This window comes from Melampsora larici-populina (assembly GCF_000204055.1).
Source record: "Melampsora larici-populina 98AG31 unplaced genomic scaffold MELLAscaffold_75, whole genome shotgun sequence".
NCBI lineage: Eukaryota > Fungi > Basidiomycota > Pucciniomycetes > Pucciniales > Melampsoraceae > Melampsora > Melampsora laricis-populina.
The window spans coordinates 162,280-187,863 of NW_006768839.1; the positions used below are offsets into that span (position 1 = coordinate 162,280).

General features: G+C 41.8%; 4 protein-coding genes across 4 annotated transcripts; 3 read left to right on the forward strand and 1 right to left on the reverse strand.

Moving 5' to 3' along the window:
- Positions 1-11,837: 11,837 nt before the first annotated feature.
- Positions 11,838-14,005, forward strand: MELLADRAFT_68841 (uncharacterized protein; the record flags this gene model as incomplete). Its single annotated transcript, XM_007417560.1, has 5 exons — positions 11,838-12,144; positions 12,343-12,349; positions 13,034-13,107; positions 13,182-13,607; positions 13,776-14,005. The coding sequence occupies 5 exons, from the start codon at positions 11,838-11,840 to the stop codon at positions 14,003-14,005; spliced, it is 1,044 nt and encodes a 347-aa protein (XP_007417622.1).
- A 3,493-nt stretch (positions 14,006-17,498) lies between these two features.
- Positions 17,499-17,648, forward strand: MELLADRAFT_94908 (uncharacterized protein; the record flags this gene model as incomplete). The annotated part of the gene is made up of 1 exon (XM_007417570.1): positions 17,499-17,648. The coding sequence occupies one exon, from the start codon at positions 17,499-17,501 to the stop codon at positions 17,646-17,648; it is 150 nt and encodes a 49-aa protein (XP_007417632.1).
- Positions 17,649-18,152: 504 nt separating this feature from the next.
- Positions 18,153-19,025, forward strand: MELLADRAFT_124121 (uncharacterized protein; the record flags this gene model as incomplete). Its single annotated transcript, XM_007417594.1, has 5 exons — positions 18,153-18,268; positions 18,378-18,462; positions 18,545-18,600; positions 18,715-18,796; positions 18,876-19,025. The coding sequence occupies 5 exons, from the start codon at positions 18,153-18,155 to the stop codon at positions 19,023-19,025; spliced, it is 489 nt and encodes a 162-aa protein (XP_007417656.1).
- A 259-nt stretch (positions 19,026-19,284) lies between these two features.
- MELLADRAFT_113001 (uncharacterized protein) lies at positions 19,285-20,650 on the reverse strand (the record flags this gene model as incomplete). Its single annotated transcript, XM_007417603.1, has 3 exons — positions 19,285-19,420; positions 19,702-19,769; positions 19,961-20,650. The coding sequence occupies 3 exons, from the start codon at positions 20,648-20,650 to the stop codon at positions 19,285-19,287; spliced, it is 894 nt and encodes a 297-aa protein (XP_007417665.1).
- Between the last annotated feature and the right edge of the window lie 4,934 nt (positions 20,651-25,584).

Below are 25,584 nucleotides of genomic sequence, written 5' to 3' on the forward strand. Positions count from 1 at the left end.
CATTGGACAATAATGGAATTAATTCTACTGGTTTCTTGGAATATAGTAGACAAGATGTCCACTTGTGCACATCTCAAATGCTGGAAAGAAAGTATGACATTGACTTGGAACATTGGGCTGGTGCATTTCTCTGAGCATGCAACGTACAGCAACACCGAACAACAGAAAAACCAGGTAATGCAACACCACACACCAGATTAGACCATTCCCCGGTGTGTTGCGCCATGGGGTGTAAGCTTTTACCTTGTTGTGTTGCGGTTGTGGCCCCTCTGTGAGTAATGCGGCCCCGTAACAGGTATGGCACCATTGATGTTGTAGTTTTTGATTTTCAAATGTTTGTTTCTCAATTTGTATGCTTATCATTTTCTTGTTCATCAACTATTGTGTTTGAGATTGTTCTTGATTATGCCTTGTGCTTAGTTTTCACTTATGCTTATGGCATTGAATTTCTCCTCTGCCTCTGAGGCGTTCAACAGGCGCAACAACACTTCAGCAATGAGATCCACTGGCACTGTACACAAACAACCAGAGGAACGGTCAATGTAGAACTTATAACCCAACAAGGGTTATACAGAGCGTGAAGGGGACAATCTACCAATAAGAGACTAGTAGAAGATGTCCAAAGACTGCCCTTCTAAAACAAGACAATAAGGAATGGGAACTTCTGTTGAATTAAGTACTGATAAGTATCAAAAGAGAAATATATCTTAATTAACTTTCAAAGAACCAAAAGCACAAGTTTTCAATGAAATAGCACAGTTTTAATTGTCTCTCAACACTTATAGTTTTATTCCATTCAGATAACTAAGATTAAAAGTGCAGTATCCTTTTGATATTATTTCCAAAAGAGTTTAAATAAGTCCCAACACTACAACACTGAAGTAAATATCTCTTTACAGCTATAATAAGGATGTATCCAAGTGATGTACTATTAAAACATAAGTTTATAATGATAAACAAAATGAATGTTGTAAATGATGAAGAAATAATGAGAACAACAGCAAAATTCTGCCTTCTGATGCTATATACCACATAGTACAATGGGTAACAACCTCACAAACTAACAAAAACCCTCAAAGACCCTCTAATGTAATGCTATGGTAAAATCATTACAAATGAATGACTTGATTTAAGCTGTCAAATCAATAAATTGATGTTTATAAATGATGAAAAGATCTTTTTAAAATGAATACAGGTGATCCTTCCTAATATTCATAGCTGAAAACTATCTTGAGAATTACAATGATTTTGTAAAGTTGACCAATTTTGGATTACTATTGCTCATTCTGCAGCTCTCATGATGCTGATCATTAATTGACCTATTATGACCTACTTCTGATGTGCAATGAATACCTTCTTGAGCTGTAGAGATTGATAAAATAAGCTTTTTGTCATGTAAATGTTGCTAATACATGTGTCTATGTAAGCACAAAAGTCAAAATTCACACCATTTTCTTTGTTTCCTTATGAATGTTCACAAAACCTCCACTCCTGTTGGTTTAAAGCTTGTACATTGTGAAATGTAACATTCCGCGTCCATTGAGCTATCACCCATCATGATCTGACAAATTTTGACACAAGTAATCAGCTGAAAACCTTCATTTTTGATGATTTTTACACCTTTCCACTTCTTTTCATGTCTAATATTAGCCGTGTTCAAACCTGACCCGGTTTCAAAAAACCCAGTTGACCCGGTGGACTTTTTGGCTGGAAGCTGTCAAGAACTGTCAATGGATACACAAAGTTACCACCAGAAAAGCAACTGGGTAACCGGGTTTTTGTGTCAACCGGGTTAGGTTTGAACGCGGCTATTGATTCATTTTACATCATAAGATCACTGTTGAATAATAAATCCATAATAATAACTCTAAAAATCACTCTTAAACCTCTTGGCACCATTAAATCCCTCAATGACAACATCAAATTTCCCTCTTTCTTGAATAACTTCACTCCTCTCTTATCAATCCTCATCATTAAAGTTGTTGATGACTAATATGATCATACATTTCATAATAAGACCTCCTGAACCTTCAAATCAATTAAATATAACCTAAAAACCATTTTCCATCTAATATACCTGCATTTTTGACTTTTTTGTGAAGTTTCTGATCTTCTTTTTGATTATGATCGTATGATTTAAATTGAACAGCTTTAATAGAAATAAATAAGGATTGTGTAAGTATAATTTATAATCAAATTGTAATAATATAATAAAAATATGGGAGACCACAACTTTTGCCCTAAAACTACCAAATCAACTAATGAAGCAATAATCTTTTAATTTTTCTTGATAAACCCTATAAATTTATCAACACAATGGAAGTCACCTTTTCTTGTTATATTTTGGCTTTATAAAAAATTCAATTGCTTTGTTGTGCACAACCTTTGGTTGCCCACAATGCAGTGCAACAGCACATTGTTGCTTGAAGTTTAAGACAATGTTGAGTTTGTGTAGTAAATCTTCTTCCGGTCTCAAAAAGTCTTTGGAATTGCCTCAACTAAATGATGTTGAAAAATTATAGAGTCTCTTACCGCTACTTTCCTCACTCACCTGTGACACCTCAAAAATGATGCCCTACACTGTTGTCCCTCTGAATTCTTTGTTTACCACTGGGATTATTTTTCAACAGAGCACAATGTCATTTCAGTGTTTAGTACAACATCAACAGGGAGTGGAGTGTCATAAATACACCTCCAGATACCAATAAAGTCCAATGAAAATGATATCTTTGTAAGAGGTGCACATGTAGACAGTTGGTCATGGGTTTGCAGTATGGGGTTAGACATAGCTTGATGTATACTTTTCATTTCATTGCCGGCTTTGGATAGTTCCTCACTCCTCAAGAGCCTTGTTTTGGACTATCTGGAGCTAGGCCTAGTTCGTAATCTAAACAGAAGTTCCAAGTGGTGCTCTCTCCGCGAGTCGTGCCGGATTAATCTCCGGACCCCCAGTGAAGGTCTTTAAAGACCTTACAATCTTGTCAATTTTTTCACACTGGAATAGTATTGGCGTGTGAGGTTTGGGACAATACTGGAAGGGATTTGTTGAAAACACTGCTAAAGTAACCCCCTATAGATCCACTGCTGGCAAGGGTACCTCACATTTTCCAATCCGAGGCATCTTTTTTGGCAGTGGGAGTGGCCACTAGCTAATGCAATTAAGATAAAAAAGAGAAAAGACTCCTAAAGTGGAGAAAGGGTGGGACAGAGGGAAAAAAAATTCTGCTGTTTTCACATTTCTTTCTCCCAAGAAAAATTGGGCCACCATACACACCTGCTTCTTTTGGATCTTTCCCTCTACTCAGTTTTGAGAAATCTCCAGGATACAAAGACCGACCATTCACACCCAACGAGGATTTGATGCTGCAACAACTCCCAGCAAATATTGCACCTTACATAAAATCGATTTATAATCCACCAGCGTTTGGGAATTGTGGATTTTATGCAATTGCAGCATCGATTGAAATGTTTCAGAAGACGCCTACCTATTGGTCCGGAAAAAATTACAAGCTGAACTCTCGTTATACTCTCAAGATCATGTCAAGTTGATGTCCACACCGTCCAAACGACCCCGGAGAAATACAAAGGTTCAGCAATCCATGGCAGCAAAATTTGTACAAGAAATCCAAGGTGGGCTTGATCATGAGGGGGTTTCCTGCACCAGCGCCTACTGGTTGAGGATGCCAACCCTTGGGTACATCATTGCCAGTGCGTTCGACCGTCCGGTTATACTTTTCACACCCTCCAGAAGCACCTGTTACACCTTCTTCCCATATCGAACACCTCCCAACAAACAAGCTCCGATAATACTCGCATTTGTCAACAATGACCACTTTGTCAGTTTGGGAGGTGGGCATGAATCAGTACCATTTCCAGAAGTTTATGGAAAGGCACGAAACTGGGAGATGCTTGAAACGACTCATGTTCCAGAATGGATCGAGGTATTTCACCAAGAGCTGGAAGTTTGGGCAAATCTGCCAGTTTTGAATTCCCTCTGATCTTAGCTTTGTATCGTACCTCTCATTTCTCATCAACTAAAACAACTAACTCCTGTGTCGTGCTGTGACACCGGCTCCGATTCTTTCATTTTATCAATTAATTGAGTTTGTATCTACTCTCATTTCTAACTAAAGTCCGCTTCTTTTGTCGTGCTGTGACACGCGCTCCGATTGTTTATTTCTTGCCTGCCAATTGAATGAAACAATTAAACAAGTAACCAAACACATCCTTTGTGCCTTTGTGAGAGTAGAAAAGAAGAAATTTAGAGGTAGAGGAGAAAAAAAAACAGAAAGAACGGCAAAACTTCAATACATTCAAAAAGTAACCAAAGAACAGTGAGAGTGAGATGGCGCCTGGAACAAGATTTGAGAAATGTTTAGTTAAGATCAAACCGGGCGGCAACATGTTTACCGCCCGGGCGGTATCCGGCATGGGGGCGTCGGGTACTTTGGATGCGGGCGGTAAATAGTGGTTTCCTTTTTTTATTGTCCAATTTGTATCTATTTTTTCTCAACACTCAAAGCTCACTGCCTTTGAAGAATTTAAAATGACTGTGGATCAAACTGACATGTATGTAATACAAAATTTAGGAAGTCTTGGGTCTCAACCATGATGTACACTGGGAAATCAGTATCTTCTTCTCCAAGTTCTACTTTTCTAAAATCAACATTGCAAGGTTTATTGAATCAAAACACAATATGAACATGCAAAGCCAAAGAACAGAACTGGTCTTGAAACCAGTCCCAGATCACACGGAGAGTGGATTACAAATTGATTGAGCAATGCTTTTGACCACTCTACTGAATGTGTCTCTAGCCGCACAACAAAAACATGTCAAAGATATTCTCTTGGAATGGTATAAGCACCAGCAGACAAAGGACCTGCAAGTGGATGTTACAGCAGCCCAAAGGCACAAAGAACCTGTAGGCTGTATAGTTTCATGGAAATATGGGATGAAAAAAAGGTTAGAGAGCCTGTCACATATTTGTACCAGGCCCAATAGAGAGTTTCCTGCAGCAACTTCGAGGATCAAAAATTTGAAATCTCTCTTAAAGTCAAGAATTTTCATCTCATCATTGCATTTCAAGACATAACCAAGAGGTAATAACTGTATTCTCACTTTTTGTTCAAAAAAATTCTTTCACCTCCCACCCGCCCCTGCACCCTACCACACAGAGAGCCTACCCTGTCAGAGGACCCACGGCCTACCACCCCCTCACATACGCACTGTAGCCTGTTTGAACTATACCACAAGTCACATGGGATACAGTCCAATGCATTTGTAGACTCTTTTGTAGTAGATGTTGGAATATTCAACATTTACATAAGTGAAATACAAAGAAAGAGAAACTTTGATGACTCTAACAAAACATGAAATAAATTTCCACGGAATACACCAATAAGCCTGATCAACAGCTTCAATACCTTCTTATTGGCCAGTACAGGATACAGGAAGTCTCACATATTCAAACCTTTTATGCAACTATTTAGTGCAGCTCAATCTCCAGTCATTCTTGTCCTCGACCCATTGGACGCTTTGAGATACAATCAAATAAGTAGTCAATAATATTGATCTCATGCGGCTCCAACTGATCACACATTTCTGGTAGATTGACAACAAAAATAAGAATGGGACCACCACAATCAATTTGACAGTACTTCTTGATGGGGAAGCTGTTAAAAAGATTGAAGATACTTATTATAGATTTATACATTTGGTATGTTTTATGTTGAAAGATACTTAAGCTTGCTCTCAACAATGACTTGCACTGATAGTTCAAATTTCACTCCTATCTGTAGATTCCCAAGATATTTTTGAATAACATAGGGTTTTCAAAAATCTACCATAGCTCATATTCAAAATCATCTTATCATGAGGGTTGTTCAAAAAGCTCATGTCACATATTCACAGGGATTAGTAGCTAGTGGGATTTCAAAATGTTTACAAAACCACAATTACTACAAGACATTTGCAAGTTCTGAACATTGTATGGCAATTCAGACAGGGAACTGATAGCACCTGAAAAATTGCCCCTGCTGTTATTGTCTGCAACATGCCATCCAGTGGCAATCAAGAGTATACTTGAACTTCTTAGTACCTTGCAATATCACAATAATTGAAGGTGAATTACGCCAGCCAAAGATTACATGGGTCCAAATGAATTGATATCAAAATGTTGAAGGTCTCGGAAAATTGATTCCCCATAAGTCCATGGTTTCTGATCATAAGATGGTTCAAATACCCATCTATTTGGGAACTCAAAATTCCACACAGATACCTGCACAGATGGTGCAGGTGTCTCGAGTCAGGAAGTGTACTGGGGTCCTCCCGGGCCTACTTCTGAGGCCCTGTGGGGTCTGACTCCTGGTCCGTTCCAAGCTCCAGACAGCGTAAAGTGCCTGAAAAGGGTACCAGAGAGGTATTGTCCTAGCCTACCGTACCTTGGGGTATCGGAGAGCCCCGAGCTCACTAGGACCTATTCTCTCAGGTTCCACAAGGTTTCTGTATGGCTGTAACTTTAAGCCTGCAGATCCCCTCCCTGTATTTCCACATACATGTGAAACTTTGATTTTATGCATGGCACTCATAATCTATATATATAAGGTTTCATTTCATTTGCTTCTTGTGTTCCCTTTTGTACTATTTCAGCTCCATCCTTTTTAACCATTTTATATTGGTCTCTATTTCTTTGTCATCAAACTTTCTTAGATACCTCTCATAGGCTTTTGACTTCCATCTGCAACCTCATGATGGGAATAGTAGTTGTTCTAGAAGATATCACACTTCAACCAGGACCTAAGGATAAATCAAAGAGTTTGGTAACAGTCAATTTTTTAAGATTTGTTGCACAAACACTCTTTGCCTTGGACAAGATTGGCCCATAGTCAATCAAGTGATCATACTAGGTGGTTATGGACCTAGATGTCATGATTCATATGCATGGGCACAGTGGATTTTCTGGCAAAGACTGCTTGGACACTATACTGGTCAAGCCTTCCAAACTCTAGGTAAGAATTTGGTCAATGATTTCAAAAATGTTACTAGTCTGGATGATGATGACAGGATGAATGCCTTACATGTTACCCTAGTTTGTCTGTGGGTGGCCCTGGGCCTAGCCACCGACACTTGGTGAGTTTATATCTTTATCATATCTCAAAGTAATACTGATATAAATCAACCAACAAGATTAGGAAAGCTTCTAATTTTTGTCAATGACTCTGTATATCTCACTGAAAAGCAACAACAAGATCAGATAAATTTCCGCAAATGTCAATGCTCTAATTGTGATACATCAGGGGAAATTGACCCCCTTTAAGATCTTAAGACAAGGGATAAACATAAGTTCCATGAAGTTCTTAGCCAACCAACAATTGAAAGACATATGCCCAAGAAGAGCTTTCTAAATCAAATACCTATATTGAAAGCAAAGCCAAAAGAGAAGACTACAAGACCTTTGTTGTGTTCAACAAGTGATACAATTCAAATTCTTCACCTATTATCAAGCTTTCTGGCACTTTCTCTGATGATGAGACTTGATAACTTTTCTTGTGTCACTCTCATCTGTTTGAATTTCATCTTGTGACTTTGAAGGCTAAAGGCACAACATCAGCGGTGAGTTCCATTCAGGACAGCTGAACGCCGGGTATCAATCACGAGTAATGAGGTCAAGGGCAACTGGACAGTTGGCACCCAAGTGAGACAGCCACGCGCAGACCACAAGGAGAAACAAAAAGTCATTTGAGCTTGGTTCAAACTCACCAAATGGAATTGTAACTGCTAAGTAATGCAGGAAGGCCCCGGAGGGTCTGACTCCTAATTGCAAAAAACAGAAACCCCAATGGGGTGGTCACTAAACAACTAAGATACAAAATAAGAGCTAAGAACCCTAAAAAATAATGGGAGGGATGGCTATGGGATTCACAGAATCCCTGATCAAGTACAGCTGTTCTGCAAATTCGTGTCATACCCAAAATTTTTCAAACAATAAAAATCAACGCCACCAGCTAAATACAGCCTATACAGGGCTGTACTTATGTTGTCAGCCTGAGACTCTAAGTCATGGCAGATGACTGGTAGTTCAGAGCTGAATAGTACTTACAAAATGTATTCTATCAAGTTTTAGACAATATTATTGAAACTTGAGGGAGATTATTTTTCAATTCTTTGTAAGTAAAAGGAACTATAGTCGTTACGTATAGTTGTCTTAGGTGCGGGATGATTACCGCTGCCAGTAGCTTATCGAAGTGCAATCACGACGGTAGCCTTCTAAGGTGAATACGAAGGGATTCGTGGTTATTCCTTAGGTGACGCTTTAGCGTTGGTTTGATGAATTTATCATCAAAAGGAAAATGAGAGACTATCTACAATATCAATTCAAATAGTAAGGAAACCATCAATTGATAAAGAGATAGTGACTCAGAGAAAAAAAGGGTGTCTTTGATATGAAAGAAGATGCGATAAAGGATTCTAAAAGATAAGAATTCTAAAAAAGTCTTCTTTCAGATGAAAGATAAACAAAGAAGGATTTTGATGTAAAATGCTAATTCATTGATGAGTTGCGGTAAAAAGTGGTACGGTATAATGTTAAGATTGTTCTTCTTTGTTTGGATGCACAGAATCCTTGTTTTATATATCAGAGAAAAGTCACTCGCTCTGAGCTAGACTGTCAGGGTTTTCCCTGGATGCTGTCATCAGGGTTTGATCTTGAAACACGCAACATCAATAGGTTACTTCTTGGAGTCAATCAATACCCTATTTTGGGACTAGGGTCTTGTTGCTTTCACGGTTGGTAATGACCTGAAATTCATTGCTTGTGTTAACAACTCTGAACCGATGTGTACATAAATGATGGCTGACACATGGGAGTATCACAGAATACTCCTCATGGCTGACATATGTCCAGTGTGTGTAGAGCAGTAGCATGTAACATACGGACACTCCCAAGCCAAACCACAGTCCAACCGTTCCCAGTCCATCATCGGCCTCGCAAACAGCACCACAACCACATCCCGTTTTCGACAACTTGTCACTGTACGTCCCTTGATTACGTCTTTGTCTACGGTAAGTGTTTTTCATCCTCCCTCTCATATATAGGGCCTGACTCTGAATTGTGATGAAGCAGACATGCGTGTAAGACCCAAGCTTCGACCTGGAAAATACGACGCTGGCATCAAAGTGCTGGCGGTTCAATACCTGCGTTCTGGTAAAACCATACCCCACGTCCAACGTCTATTTAAGTCGTCAGTCAGCACTCGCACAATTGCCCAATGGCACGCTTTATACCGAGCAACATACTTGGTCGTTTGGAACCCTGAAGACTATGCTACCCTAGGGAGGAACACCGCGCTCACGGACGAGGATCATGATTTTGTTCTTGAGCTACTAGACGGCAACCCCGGTCTGTAAAAAGATTAAAACGTTTAGAAACACGACAGTGAGTGAAATGAAAACTGAGGGAAAGCGATGAGGGGAAAGAGACGCTACCGAAGCTAAGTGGTGGAAAGATCTTGGGTAGGCCATGGTGAACTTTTCGATTATCAAAAAGAATTTGTGCGGTTCGTGATTGTGAGGTCTTTCGATTTGCCGTGACGGACACCTTTTGTAGTGGTAGGAGAAATCGATCAAGTTGTGGTTGTCATAAAGGATCCCTGGGTCAAAATGCGTGGACTTGAGGATGACAAGATCCACAAACCCCATGGCTGGATGGCTGGTCTTGGTAGGTCAGATTTGGTGGGTGATTCAATGCTATAGATGGATCGCTCGTCTTGGTAGGTTGGATTTGGTGGGTGAATGAACGATGGACCAAATAATGGGAAGGCCAACCGGTGAAGCAGGGCTGAGGTGGAGTCGAGGGTGGGTTGTGGTTTGTTTGTCATGAATTGATTGGGGTGTGCCGGTGGGTCCTGCCAAACAACAGCAAACCCTTCCAATCCAATACTTCTGACCTAGGTACCAAACAGTTAAGAGCTAAGCTCCACCTAGGCAGTGCACATGTGCAGTACAGCCCTGTATAGGCTGTATCACTACACCAAATGTAATCTTTACCGGGCGGTAAAGAAAACTACTGACATAGAAAAGTCCTGAGGCAACAGGGAGAGAGCTAAAAATCTGAAAAAATATGCACCTTGTTCCTAGATGTTGGGGCGTCATGATAAGTATTTTTTTGTATTTTACACGCAGATATTGGTTAATGTACTAACAATAAAGGCTGAAAATCATCAAAAACCCACCTGTAACAATACCTGAAATTTGGGTCATGATTATGAAGACAATATTTTGTGGTCTAAAAACTTCAATAACTTTTGCAATTCTGCTCCAAATAACTCGATTTGTGGTTCATTCAAAAGCTGAACCATTCTCCTTTACACTTCATAATGTCAGCAAGGTGCTATCTAGTCATTTGAATGCTCTACATATGTCCAAACAGTTCTGCATGAATAGCTCCGTAGGACCTTCTTCAGACGGGCTACAGATGTGATGTTTGAATGAAAAATGTAGAGGAAAGACTCACCTTTTCAATGAACCAAAAATCGAGTTATTTGATTCAGAACTGCAAAAGTTATTGATGTTTGAAGATTTCAAAATCCTGTCTACAAAATCAAGGGCCAAATTTCATGTATTGTTACAGGTGGGTTTTTGATGATTTTCAGCCTTTATTGTTAGTACATTAACCAATATCTGCGTGTAAAATACAAAAAAATACTCATCATGACGCCCCAACATCTAGGAACAAGGAGCATATTTTTTCAGATTTTTAGCTCTCTTTCTGTTGCCTCAGGACTTTTCTATGTCAGTAGTTTTCTTTACCACCCGGTAAAGATTACATTTAGTGTAGTGTATTTAGCTGGTGGCGTCGATTTTTATTTTTTGAACAATTTCGGGTATGACACAAATTTGCAGAACAGCTGTAACAAACCAAATAAATTTCAGTCTAAGATATCAAAGCAACACTGAAGATAGTAGGGATGAGATTATGTTAAAGTTTGTAACAAAGAAAGCTTGAATGGAAAAGAAAAGCTTTTGGTGTGAGAAACAAGATTATAAATGGCAGTGATAAAAATGATCAGGTTTAATCACGTGAGTAAATATGGAGGATATTCACGTTGTAATGATAAGTAATCAGTAATGTAAAACAAAGTAAATGAAACAACATTAAACTGCATTATTAACAATGACATACAGTCGTTTGCAAAAAGCTTGCCACGAATTCACTGCCACATTGCTTGAGTTTTGCGGGTAAAATTGGACAAGCTTTTTGAAAATGACTGTAAGCAATAATACACTCCAACAATGGCGGGAGACAAAATCTTCAGTGAGGTTTTGATGAAGCTACTATAATTGAGAGACAGTTGTAGGAGCTGAAAACCGTTAACAATGGGGTGTGGATGATACAAATTATTAGATGTTGGTAACTCGTTATTAACCGATGGGAATGTGATTCAATTCGGACTGTAACATACCTGTAACATTAGGGCGGTTCAAGTAGACCTTTTACGGCCCTTTTTTTAAGTTTAAGTTTGATTCGGGAGACATAAATTATAAGTAAAATTTAAAGTCTGTGAACCACCTTTAGAGGTGGTTCAGAGATTTGCGATCCCTCAAAAATTCTTAAATCGTAAAAATTTATTAACATAAAACAGGAACAAAGAGGAAAAAAATGTGCTTTTGATTTTTTTTTATTTATCCCTTGTTCCTGCTTTTTCTCTTTTTTTCTGTTTGGAAAAAACCCTTTTTTCCGCGAGTTTTTTTTTTCAAACGGTTTTCTCTTTCATTAACAAAAGAGAAGTCCATGCGTCCAAACACCAAATGTCGGGTTTTGGCGCCGAAGGTCACACCGATGGGTTCTTCCGTGTCTTGCCTGTCCTCACATACAAACGAGCTCATCCTCGGGCTCCAGGCCACCTCGTGGATGAACGCAATTTGGCACACCCACGACTTCTGGTGGGTATGGAACGGCTTCAGGACTCGGCAAGTTTATCTGACGATACGCCCTCGGCTTCACGCATATCAGGACGACATTCAAGCTTTGACATCATGTCAAAGCTTGACGAAAGCAGCAGAAAATCCACTTCGACTTTGGCCTATTCAACAACCGCTCTCTCCGTTTGCCTACTTATGGTTCTCCGTTTGCCTACTTATGCCAAGTAGGTTCTCTTTCGTAAGCCTTTCTTAAATCATTTCACTCTCACCGCATCATCTCTCGGTATCATTTCTTGGTCCCTCTCACCGATTTATCCAATCTTATTGCCTCAATTATTCTATACTTTCGGTCCTTCTTTGTTGTTTGTTTCGTGTTCTTTGTATCAATTGGCCTGTTCAATGCCTCCTCTATCTCAACCTAGTGGAAAGGTGAGTTAGTATTTCACTTACAATGATGCATATGATGCTGATGATGTGAACCGTTTTGCAGGCACCTCGGGCTCGTCGAACGCAAGCCCAAATTGAGGCCGATCTGATTGCATCTGGCCTTCCAGCGGCGTCTAAACCCACGCCAGCAGCGGTGAAACGCTCTCGACTGGCTGCGAATGCACGCGCGCGTAGCGCTTCGGTAGCTCCATCTGGCAAGTTGACGAAGGACAGCCCTAGTTTAGATCTCATCGATTATCAAACAATTATCACGTACCTATCAAAACCCAACATCCGCAACTCCCTCTTCGGCGGCGGAAGTCAGACAAAGGTTTCCGGGATGCCCATGAATCCCAGGGCTCTACTCAATCCGCTCGCCATTGAAATAAATAAAGACTACAATATTCGTCACAACACCACCCAGATGCGCTTGAATGGCAGGATTTTGTATCTGCGTCTGAAGCGGTACAAAGGGAAGTACAAGGCTGCGAAGGATTTCAGTTTGAAGACAGGCAGTGGACTTTTGGCGAAGAACATGGCCGACGGCATACACACTATGGAAGACCTCCTTGAATCTATGTGCCCATTTTATCAGGGGATGGATGCGCTTTTCCGTGACAAAGGGAACATCACCCCTTTCGGAATTCTTGACAGCAGTGTAGGCCCTCATGAAGACCTCGATGATAGTGACGATGGCATTGGCGCAATCGCTCCTAACGCGGCAGATAGTGACGGTGAGACCACGGATGGCCACGACCACGGTGCGAAATTTTCTCTTTCTTGATTTCTCTTTTCAAATGAAACTGACCTTCAAACGTTCACTTTGAATCACTAGAGCTCGAGTCACAATTCAAGATCCAATCTAAATGCAGTCCTCCTAAACAGCATTCCCGTTTCCCTAGCCCAGACGCCGAGGAACTAGAAGCGTACACTGAATACTTCAACACAGAAGTTGAGCCTGGTAATCACCTCGTCCTCGACAACATTCCTTTACCCTCTCCGGCGCCTGCTCCAACTCAGCCTGCCGAAGAGGCCATTGAGTCAACAGGCCAAATCGAGGTTTCACCATCAAACCCTGCAGCTAGCAATCCCCGTCTTCGTCCCATTTACAAGCGACCACCGGTTAAGCGGCGTGCGCCCAGAGAGGAGGATCTTACCGCTGAAGAACTCGCCCTTGACAACAGCTCCGACGACGAAGCCCAACAGACTACGACTCCAGCCAAAACTGCCCTCGTAGTTAACACTGGGTCTAAATCCAAGCGTGCCACTTCCACTCTTTCACGTCGCGGCTTGGACCCACTCCCCTCGATCGATCCCTCGCAAGTTCACAGTAAGGAACACAAGCATGCCCTTGCCACCGTGATTCAACAAGGGAACGGCGCGAAGATGATGATGATCAACAAAGCGAATGAGCTCCGCAAACACTTAGAATCCACAAGAATCCAATCCGAATTGGAAGCTCGCCAGAGCGACCTTAGTTGGGCAAAAGAGAAGTATTTCTTGGAGCGCCAAGAACAGCGTGAAGCTGAATCCAGGAGGATTCAACAAGAGCTTACTAAGGATCGCAAGGCATTTTGTGAGAAGTTGGTCATGGACGGAAAGACGCCTCAGGAGCTGGAAGCCTTCCTGCGTTTGGTATATCCTCCCGCCAATGGCTGACTCTTGCTTGTATGGTTTGATGTAATATGTTGTTACGTGAGTCACCAAGTTCTCACCTTGATCTGACTCGTCAGCGCATTGTCCTACAATGTGTAACACTTGTCCTGAGTAGGTCAAATCTATCTGACACGATGCCTTCAACCAATGTTTGTTTTCCCTATGTTTTCCCTCTCGATTCTCTCTTGTTTCCTTCTGTTTTCCTTCTCCATTCTATCTTGTTTCATTTTCGATTCTTCCTTGTGGTATCCGTTGTCTTGTTCGCTTTCTACTTTTCAAATGTACTTATGTTCTGTTACGTTTCTCAAACAAGTTCAATCAATTACTTCAGAAGTGCGCAAAGACATTAATGGCTGAACTCAGCGAGACAAGACCAACAGATGAGTTGTGCAAAAGAAAAACAAAAAAACAAAGGTAAACCTTTGACTCGACAAGAAGATCAAAAAACAAAAAAACAAGCGAGACAACAGCTTGGAAAGACCGATATAACCTTTTCAACCCACGATTGGGAGACCACCGCTTTGCCAATTATAAGCAACAGCGTGGTCTCGAACACTTTCACGTTTTGCCCTCCCAATCTCAACTCCAACAGGGTCAGCTACAGCACCACCTCGCAGACGACCCGCTTCACCTCGTTCAGGTAAGATAAGTTCGTCCTCTTCGGTCCAAGTGTTGCCAAGGCCTGCGAGCATGTTATGTAGGATAATGCATGTGCGGACCCATCGAAGTATGTGGTACATGTCCGCGCGAGTATTCAAGGATAATCTCAGGCCTTGAAGTGACGCCCATCTGGACTTCAAAATCCCAATGCAATGTTTGTTTCTAACCCTGGATTTAGCTACACACCAATTGAAATCTTTATTTCTCTCCACTTCGGCAGCTTGCCCTTTGTAGGATGGAACTACGGTTTCAGATGGAATGTAAGCCGAGTCAGCAATTATGTATTCGCCTGGATTCGAGCAAGTTACTTGGTCAGTAATGATCAAACAAAACAAGTGAGGCAATTTTAGTACCAACCTTCATCAAAAAAATCCCCAGGACGATTGGCCATTTCACACTTTGAATACACTGTACTATCACAGCATGAGCCCGGCCACCCTGCGTACGCGTAGGTTATTCTCCTGTTGCAGTCACAAACTATCTGCACGTTGATGGAATACCGATGTTTTTGGTCGAAAAACACCTCCCCATCACGACTGGGGCGTTGGAAGAGTGGAATAGTCGTACCGTCCACAAAACCCACACAACGGGGAAATCCATCCCGCGACAGCACCGTAGATATAGCCTTGCGTCTGTCCGAACTGGGCCATGAAAGGTAAGTTGCGCCGACGTCCAATATTGCAGTTATGACTCGTCTAGTACAGTTGATTACAGAGCCTCGACCGACTTTGTAATTCCTCGCGAACCTGCCAACCGAGGCACCATTCCCGTTGCTGCCCAGCCGTTCGAGGGTAATTGCTAATTGTTTTTCAATCGGCGGTTGCGGGTTGTTACTTGTTGAAAGGAAGATGGGATGTGAATGGATCATTTGGAGTAGGGCATGAAAGCCCTCAGGGCTCGTTCGCATGGCCTGGCGAAAGTCTGTTTGTCTAGATTGAAGCATGTCTCGTAAGTCAAAAGCCGTCGGAAGTGGGTCACGCAGGCGAGCTTGAAGGTACCGTCTGGAAATGACATGCCCAAGTAGATCACCCCACAATTGTTCATCATTGAAGAGAATATTGTATAAGCTCGCCGTTGGTAAATCGTCATAAAACACCATTTGGCCTTCGGTGGGGATTAAGGGAGGTGATTCTGCGTCAGGCAAGCTCAGATCCGAGTCGATTTGGGCCACCACGCATAAGTTGGTAAGATCACGAAGGACAGCCATTCTTTCTGAGACACGGGGCATTTGAAAGCCGTTAGATATCAAGATGTGGAATGTGATGAAAGTTTGGAAATCGGGAATTAAGAAGCGAGGTGGGTTATCTGGGTTTTCAAAACATGTTGGGGGTGGTTGCTTGCATAACTGCCAAATGCAAAGGAAATTCCAGTTGCTCACGGACGATAAGGTGAAATGCAATGTTCATTAAGGAAAAAAAAGGCAAAACCTAGCAAAAAAAATGCCATGGAAGAACGCTGGGAACTTTTCGACCTGATTTTGCAAGGCTTTAAAACTTAAAATTGGGATGTTCGCGACTTTGCAAACCTTATTTTTAAGGTGCGACGGACCTTAAAAAAGGTGATCGAGTCGTGGTGAAACATGTGTTCGCGAATCTCTTCTTGAACCACCTTATTACTAACGGGTCGGATTGTTGATCTCTTATCTTTTGCAAACAGCCATGATGTCATAGGCTGTTTACCACCTCCGAATTTAATCTCACCATTACATTTCCATCGATATCTTCGCTATTGAATTGTCATTCTTACTTACTCAAAGCAATCTTTCGACGCCCACCCACCCTTGTTCCCAGGTTAAAACGTGTTATCAGGACTAGTTTCGTTCATATTATTATCAGTTATATTTTTTATTATGTTACTCATGTTGTTCTTTATGTTCTATTGTGATTTTTTCTTTCTTAGTAAAGTTATTTCTTTTTCTTTTTCTTTGTCCGGTCAAGCCTGCTATCCTATTTCTTACTTTTTTTTTAAAAAAAAAAGAGTAGCGTATTCATTCGTCTAGTTAAAATTATTGTCATCTTTTTTATACTTAGTGGTTTTTTATCTGATAGCGCATTTTTCTCTTTCTTTTACTATCTTAGTGTTATTTCTTTTTTACGTTGTTTAGTGGTGCGCTTTATTTAGAGACCGCTAGCCACCCCGTAGGGGGTTTTTGTCTTTCAAGTAATATATAACCCTGGGCTGTTCTAGCCTAGGGATTCACCCACAACCTCTTACCGTTGAGTATCTTCTAATACTGTGTATTGTAAGTTTTCATGAATTACATTTCCAGATAATAAAATTTGTATTGAAGAAAGAAAGATTGTGCGAAACTTCAAAGTAAAGCAAACGGTAGAGAGTCACTGTGACAACATATTGTGCTGAACTTGAGTGTTAGTAAGATTTTCTTCACGTGAATGAAGATGCGTCTTTCACAAACAACTGATCGTTTTCACAAAGCCAACTCCGCCTTCCCCGATTACAATACGTTAAAACAAGTTCCGACAGGACCCCGGTATGCTCTTATCAGGGGTACAGATCCAAAAATGTGACTTTTGAGCTCGCTCGGAAACTTGTCCCTGGCTTTACCCATAGCTTTAAGACAGGTTTAGTCTTTTTAATCAGCTGTATTGGACTTAGCAACTCTGAAATTCAGGCAGAAACCGGTAAAATCCAAGAGAACACTGTTTAATCCCATATGTCGTATCTCCGCGCGAGCTCAAAAGTCACAATTCTAGATCTGTACCCTTCATAGGAGCATACCGGGGTCCTGTTCCGACTACTAGGAAACTTAATTACGTGATCCATATCTTACAACTGTGCGTAGCGAAGACAAGCACAGTCTTCGACATCCAATCCCATGGACCAGAAAAACCACAACCGGCCGGGCGGGCAATCAGGGTACTCGGGTTCCACTGCTGTGAACTTTGAAGACCACGAGGGTGTCATAAAATTGATATTGCACAGCCTGTGCTGCGTAGGAACCAATAGCTTACGAACCGGGTCCTAGGAAGCCAAATCGAAGCTCTGAATTACCGAAAATCTACTGGAGTATATAATCAGGAGAGGTCATCTGAGCTTGCGGCCGTGTTTGAATGAAGCATCGGACAATCACCAAGGTCGGAAGTGAAGTCATCGATTATGATCAGATCATCAGACTTTCCAAGTCCCCAGGTAGGTGAGGCGTCCAAAGCTTTGGGATCACCGAGCTACATAGCATCCCTTGGTTACCCTTAGCAACATGACAAGGAATGGGAATATAAAGGTGGGCGGAAACATCCTCAGAAGACTTTGTCCCTATACTCTGCCTACATAAATAAATCTTGCGTAAATAATTTCATTGAATCACATTCAATCATCTTAAAGCCCAAATCTCAACTCGAGCACTATTGATTACTAGCTCGTCTGACCAATAATTAGCCCTACTTTTCAGAAGTTTAGCTAATCGCCATACCTTTTGTCAAAAAGAAATCTCAATAAGACCTATAGATATAATTGTGCTGCGTCTTCAACCATGTTTTACACTTGTATTTTGATTTGCTTGAGCCTCCTCTCTTCCTTTCAACAAACGGTTGTGGGTCAATGTCTACCGGCTGGTTCCAAGCCGATCAACATAGGACAGTGTCGCAAGTAAGTGAAGCCAGTCCTTTTCAAGTTCTATGGCCACTTTACCAGAGAACCTTTTTGATCACAATACCAAGACATAAGGATTTATGGAAAACTGACTTTATGTGTGAAGAGCACTTGCCACATACAAGTTTGATAACCGTGGCCTGCTAGACAATGACGGGTATAAGAACAAAAAGACATGTGGGAGCTGCGGGGTAGATGCCTCCTTTGAAATTCTTCTATCCAGAACACAAAACAACAGAGATTTTAACATTCCATGATTTCTTCTTTTACTAGATCTCCATGTCCCAGGTTAGCTCGCTCCCTAAAGCTAAAACGAGCCTGGATGGATTGTGAGCTTATAGTTTTTTATCAAGTGTCTGGGCTCGTCATTTTCGAGAGCTTTTCTAGTGACCCATCTTTGACGCAGGTTTTGCTTAGCTGACGTCAATGTTTATTTTTCAAAGTTACAAGAAATTCCTAGAAGAGGCTCTGGGAAATCTAACACAGGCTTGTACCATCAGAAGCGGGAAAAAAGAGTCAATGCTAGTGAGTCTTCTATGATTTATCATCTACAGAAGATAGAGCAATTCTCACATGCATCAATACCTGACACTTTGTCATGTAGCCGGGGATCTGGGCGGGAGCATTTGCAGACGGTACAACTTTTTTCGCTATGGAGGTTGAGGTTGGAGACATGCCGGCCGATAAATGCTCCTCAGTGCCACGAAAACCAAAAAACAAGCGAAGAAGTTCGAATTTGGAGCCGTTCAATTAAAAGGACTTGATCTCCAACTTCATCGAACAAGAATGGAAATGTTACTGATTTGTTGTAATATAGGGTCTTCAATTTCATCGGACAACGATGGAAAGATAAATTGTAATCATACTGATTTGTTGCAATATAATAGACAATGCGTTCACCTGTACAGCATCTGGCACAATTAAAATAGGATTACTTCTTCCACGCACTCTAAGATGATGTCAGATTTGTGTGATAAATGTCCTTCCGGCTTAGAATTTCTGGATTTCCTTGACTAGACAACGTTGAACATTTGGAAAGTTCCTTGCCACTGCTTTCTGCACTGACCAGTGACTACTTCCAAATCTCGCTCTAAATTGCTATACCCTAGGATTCTCCGTTTACCCTTGAGATGATGCTTCAACAAAGCACTGATATACCCCAGCGCTTAGTATGACATGAACAGGAAGTTGGGAACATGAAAATACATGTTCCGACAACAATAAATACCAAGAGACCCGGTTGTATGTTGTTGGGCTGGAACTATCTGGCTTATCATCGTTTTCCCAGTGTGAAACACAGAAATCTGTTCTTTCTTACGAGGAAGCGTGAGAGTGAGTCCTCGTCTCACCTAACAAATTATGCAGTGTGATTTTTGATCTTACCAAGATGTCCAAAGAGTCATTTGATCTTGGACCTACTTCAGACTCACATAAGGGCCATCATAAAAGACAGGTATATATCCCAATGGTACCAAATATCCTGATCACGAAAAATAATCTACAAGGAATATAAACAAAGAGAAGCATGATGATAGTAACAACAATCGTAATTCACATATAATCTTTCAACGGTAGCGGCTATTTGAAGAAGAGATGTTTGGAGGAGGGCGTCTATAAGAGGAAGAAACTGTGTCAGCTTGAGTACATGTCTTATTAGACTTGCTCTTTTTATAGAAAAAACCTACTCACCGAATCCTGTGATCCAAGGTGAGTACCAGTTCCAACATCATCATGAGCATAGTACGCACCCACGTCCCATCCGTAACTTTGGTTGGTCAAAGCCTCCTCGTGAAGTCTCGACTCCAGTGACGGTTGAGCAATCTCAGAGTCGGTGAGTGGAGAACAAGATTGTCGAGAAGCCGAGGTACGAGCACGGCTTGATACAGCTTGTTCACTCTGGTACTTATGATGAGTTGGTAAGTAGCCATTTTGGAAAATGATTGCGTTGCGCCGTCTTCGAGTGGGTGAGATACTGCGTGGAGCAGCAGGAAGCCCATCTTCTAAAAATACGGCATTTCGCCGTCGACGACTGGGGGAAATAGCACGTCGACGAGGAAGGAGGCCATTTTCCATAAAGACGGCATCGCGTTTCCGAGACCGTCCAACGAATGATTGATCATATTCTAAAGGAAGATCTCCAGCAGAGACAGGGGTACTCTGAAGAACAATTTGACGAGTAAAGTCTCGAGGTGCATCAGCGGAAGGAATGCGGGCAACGTCAATGTCGAGCCCAGTGGAGGATCCGTTGAGGATTGAAGAGTGAGTTTGCTGAGATGAAGGGTATTCGCAACGACCGCAACGAGAGAGAGAAGTTTCATAGTCTCTATGGTGGTTTAAAAGATCGTGACGAGACATACTAGGACGATCTTGATTAACCATACTGAGACAGATAGAAGAAGTTAATAACAAAGTCTTTTGGAAGGATGTGGCTAAGTATGTATGGATATGAGTTATTTGGGTGTGGGGAAATGTGGTCGGAGTTGAAAATATGATCACTCTCGGGGGCAAGACTGAACGCATTTTATATCACCTTGAAGCTAGATTATCAGCTTCTCAGACAAGAAATGCTGATGAAGGAGACATCCTGACCGCATTCTTCCAAAATGCATGTACACTACAGATACAATTCACAAGCAGGAACGCTCAAATGTTTTCTGGTCACCATGTTTAGTAAATGCCGCGGGCACTTTGCATTTCTCTCTCTGTCCTGCTTTATATTCTAGTCCGTTGTGATTAGGGCGCGGCGAAAAGTAAACGGATACATCAAATCCCGCTAAACTGTATTCCTTAGCTGATCTGCCGGTTGAATATACAACCGAGTCAGATTCGTGTACAGATCTCTTCCAGCTTTTGTTCTGATGTTTTTGAATGCGGTTTATGGGGTTGCTCTTTACAGCTTTTGAGTATTCTTCAAGGAGTATTCTTCAAGGAGAAAGGCTCATTAGGCGACACTACGAATTTGTGAGCCCTTTCAGTAATCCAAAAGATCCAAGGGAGCCATATACACAACTCTTTTTCCAAAAAGGCGCGGCCTCTTTCAGCTATTGAGGTCTGAAGGCTTATGCACCATCTCATCTTTCTGACAGTCGTGATATAGCTCTTTACTCAATCATAATTGGATGTCTTAGCTGTTCTGCGTAATGACTTTCCCTACAAGACTTTTACTTGAACTAGGAGAGCTCCGAGTATCAATTCTCTCTTCCTTTCAAAGCAGTCAGTCTCAACTGATTCTGACTGGCCAGGAAGCCGGTCCGCTGAATGTATGATGTCCACACCTTCAATGGATGTGAAACAGGTGAATCTTGATAACCACTCGGACCTCTGTCCGCCCCTCAATCATCCAAATTTCATCGTTTCTAGCGAGTTATCCACCGACATAATTTCAATCATGAGGATGAGCGCGTGGCCTGGGCAACACCTTCACTACATTCGAGGGCTAGATTTTAAAGAACTTCGCTCTTGAGAAACTCAAATATCTCCATATGTTGGATCGTATCGTACGGCTGGCATCAATGTGCTACGATTTGATCTTCTCTTTCTTTGAGGTCCACATCTCAAAACTTGTGGAAGAACATCGGCCGCAGTGATTTTCAATAAAATGATGCACATCGAGCGGGGAATTTGAAACATCATGGATTTCGTAGTTGTCTTGTTCGAAGACCTTCGCGAGTCGTGGTACCTATCAACCTTGCAATGACATATGATCGATCACACATAACTGATCTTTAATCAATGTTAAGCCGAATCAAATTTGATTTCCAAGGAGCGGATGTTCATGGGCGTTAGATCAGATGGGATGATCATAATTTCAGCTCCCATCAGATTAGAAAAAGAGGATATGCGATTAGTGAGAACTTGAAGGACACGAAACGATCGGTTGGTGACTCGAGATATGAAGGTCACGACTTGAAATCTGTTACGTCAGCTTCAAGCCCCGAGCAGACCGGGCCCGGCGAAATCACACATGTAATTTTGATTGAAAAGTCATCGAACAAAACGAGAGGATTGAAACGGAAAGAAAGAGCTTGTAGAGACTGATCAAAGGATATCGCAAAGATTCACTTACGGTAAGATAGGGGCATTGGTATCAGCTACTCTCACGCGCTTTTATGTCAAAACGATGAATTCAAAGTGAATATAATGGGCAGCCTCCAGAACTGGCACCTTGCCTTTCTTCACCGAAGTTTCTAGATGAAGATCCCTTTGTGCTTGAAAACATCAAAGGCCTTTTCGTCTGGTTTTCGGCTTTGTGCTTTATGACCAGAGGTCATGTAGGGTTGAATACAAAGGGCGATTAAGATTGTACAAGAGAGGGTTCAGAACTTCAGGTTCTACAACTTCTTCACTCTTAGCTGATTATTGTCGGATACGTTGAAAGTAATGAATGTAAAGTTTGAGTACATAAAAGGGAAAATGATGTAGATTTACCCTTTCAAATACGTTGAGCACCCGCGCTCAGTGATCAGTCGCAGGTTACAATGGATCCTCTCACCTGTTTGCGATCTTAAAGAGTGATGTCATGGACAGTCAGTTTACCGGACATAGTTGGTACTCTGGATCTTACCCCAATAACGTCCTGGAACGAGAGAAAGACAAACTTGTGTTATCCTACAAGAAGAAACAGTTAATCAGCTCAGAAGGTGAACAAAGATAGAGGTTAAGGGATTCACCAAATAAGGCATGTATATTGCAAATGGTATATATGAGAAGATATGGCACTCAGACGGAGCTAAAGAATTAATCAGGAACTTACAATAGCGGGGTTCAAGTCGAATGAAATCAAACCCAAAATGTGTTTTAGGCATTGCTCGGAAGCCTTAATTTATAACTCTTGTTTTAAAGCTTGCCAGTAGCTCTAGAGCCACTCACGAGCTCTAAAATTATGGGTTGATGCCTATGATTTTAAGAAGCTTGATTTTTTGTTGATCAAGAAAAAAAACGTCTTTCTTTGTCTCAAGAAAAGGCGTATGTGTTTTTTTTGCTCCCTAACAGTCGTTTTTTTCCTACTTCTCTCTCGTTGAGTCCACAACAGCAGATAAGATGTATTTTTTTCCAGCATTTGTACCTTTGCCTCAAAGCTTGTGTTTTTTTGTTATAAGATGTAGTCGCCTATTTTTAAACAATTCTTACAACATCCAAGTGAGTTCTAGGTAAAATTCATTTTAAAAAAATCACTTGGATGTCATAAAATCCCCACTTGGGATTTTTGACTTGAACCCCGCTAATATGATTCAGAGAATGACCTAATACCTTCAGTTACACTCAAATCAGAAAAGCTTGACCAATTTTGCCCGCAAAACTCAAGCAATTTGGTGGGGAATTTGTGACAAGCTTTTCCGGTTTGAATGTAACTGCTCTGTAAATAAAGATGACTTTGAGACAACATGTGATGATTTTGAGAAAGGAGCTGAATGCTCCAAAGAATAGCGGGGTTCAAGTAGGGCTATGACCCGGCCCTGGCCCTGCCCGGCCGAGTCTGCCCGAGGGTTTCCAGAACCAACTCGTTGCCAGGCCCGAGCATGTAGCCCTAACCTAATGATACAGACAAAGGCCCTGTGTCAGGGCCACTCAGGGCCGGGGCCGGCGCTCAAAATCCCGTTAAACAAAGGGTGAAAGGCTTAGTTCCAGCCTCTTTCCACCTTAACCCCCTCGAGTACCCTTTACCCATACAGTATACCATACCCCAGGCCCCATACCCAACTTCTTCGATCACCATGTCTCGCCGAAGTCTTCGAGTCACCAATTTAAACACTATGTCCACCACCTCCAGCACAACTTCGATCACGCCATCTGACTCGGTCTCAGCTGCTGCTAGTGCAGCCGAATCCGAAGATACTGCCACAAACCGTACTTCTTGGGTGTGGCAGTACTTCTCGACAGTCACGCTCCCCAACAAAAGTGTCAAGAACGTCTGCCGTGCCAACAAAGGCTTCATCGACAAACCTCCGAGTCCGGACTTAGAAGAGGCGCCTGTGATTGTGTGTAATGAGGAGATCGCCATCGACAAAAGCTCCAGTACCAGATCAATGGCCCGCCACCTCTCCCGTGCTCATCGTATTGAACCTCCGATTGACACCTCACAACAAACACTTACATCCTTCCCTGCTACTGGTAAGAATTCTAATGTAAGTTTCATCTTCATTTCTTTTTATGTTTCCTCTTTGTATCTTTGACTGATCGCAGTTTTTTTTAGTTTGGACCTCTCAACAGGAAAAACCTCACCAACGCTATCATCCGTCTTATCGTCAATCGAGAGCTCGCAGTATCACTTGTTGACGCGCCGGAGTTCCGTGAGCTTGTATCCTGGATTAACCCTGCCGTTTCGCCTATCCTGTCAAAGCAAACTGCCATTACCGATGGCATCATTGCCCAATTCCGTCTCGCTCGAATTCGCTTGAGTCATCTTTTCTCTTCGGTCGATTTTATCAGCATCACTTGTGATGCGTGGACCTCACCTCGAAGTGTACCGATGTTAGGAATCACGGCGCACTGGATGAGCGATGACTTTGTTATGAAATCGGTTGTTCTAGGTTTGAAGGAAATCAATGGGTCTCATACTGGTAAAAACATCGCTTCCTTGGTCAAGCACACCTTAGATCAGTTTAATATCACCAATAAGCTCTACTGTATTACTGCTGACAACGCTTCAAATAATATCACCATGGCCCGAGAGCTTCACATTCCAATACCTCACTTCGATCACAAAAAGAATCTCCACGGCTGTGTTGCCCACGTTATTAATCTAGTCACCAAAGCCGGTATCTCCATCTTTGACAGCAAGGCTCCCCCCGATCCTCTTAGTGCATTAGATCCTCAACTTCCTCAAGAAAACGATCTTCCTGATGGCACCCATTCTCTAATCGAACCTACCCCGCATCTTGAAGTCCACTCAATCCTAACTCAAATTTGTGGTTTTCACAAACGAGTCCGATTGAGCACTCAGCTCAAACAGGCTCTTGACCAATGTATTGCGACTTCATCACAGCCTCGAAAAGTCGGACTCATCCACGAGGTTTCCACTCGATGGTCGTCTACCTTCTACTCTCTCGAGCGTTTCTTTGAACTCAAGAAGGTCCTTCAGTACTATTGTAACATAAATGAATCTTTGGAGCCTTACCTCCTGACCAAAGACGAATGGATGTTGGTGGGCAGCTTAGTCAAGTTTCTCCGACCTCTTGCAATCATGATCAAGGAAATCGAAGGCGATGACTATCCCACTTTCTCACGAGCAATGCCAGACTATCAATGGCTTGTTGAAAAGCTTGAAAAAGTAAGCTTTTCATTTTATTTTCATATTAATTACTTTATATTTA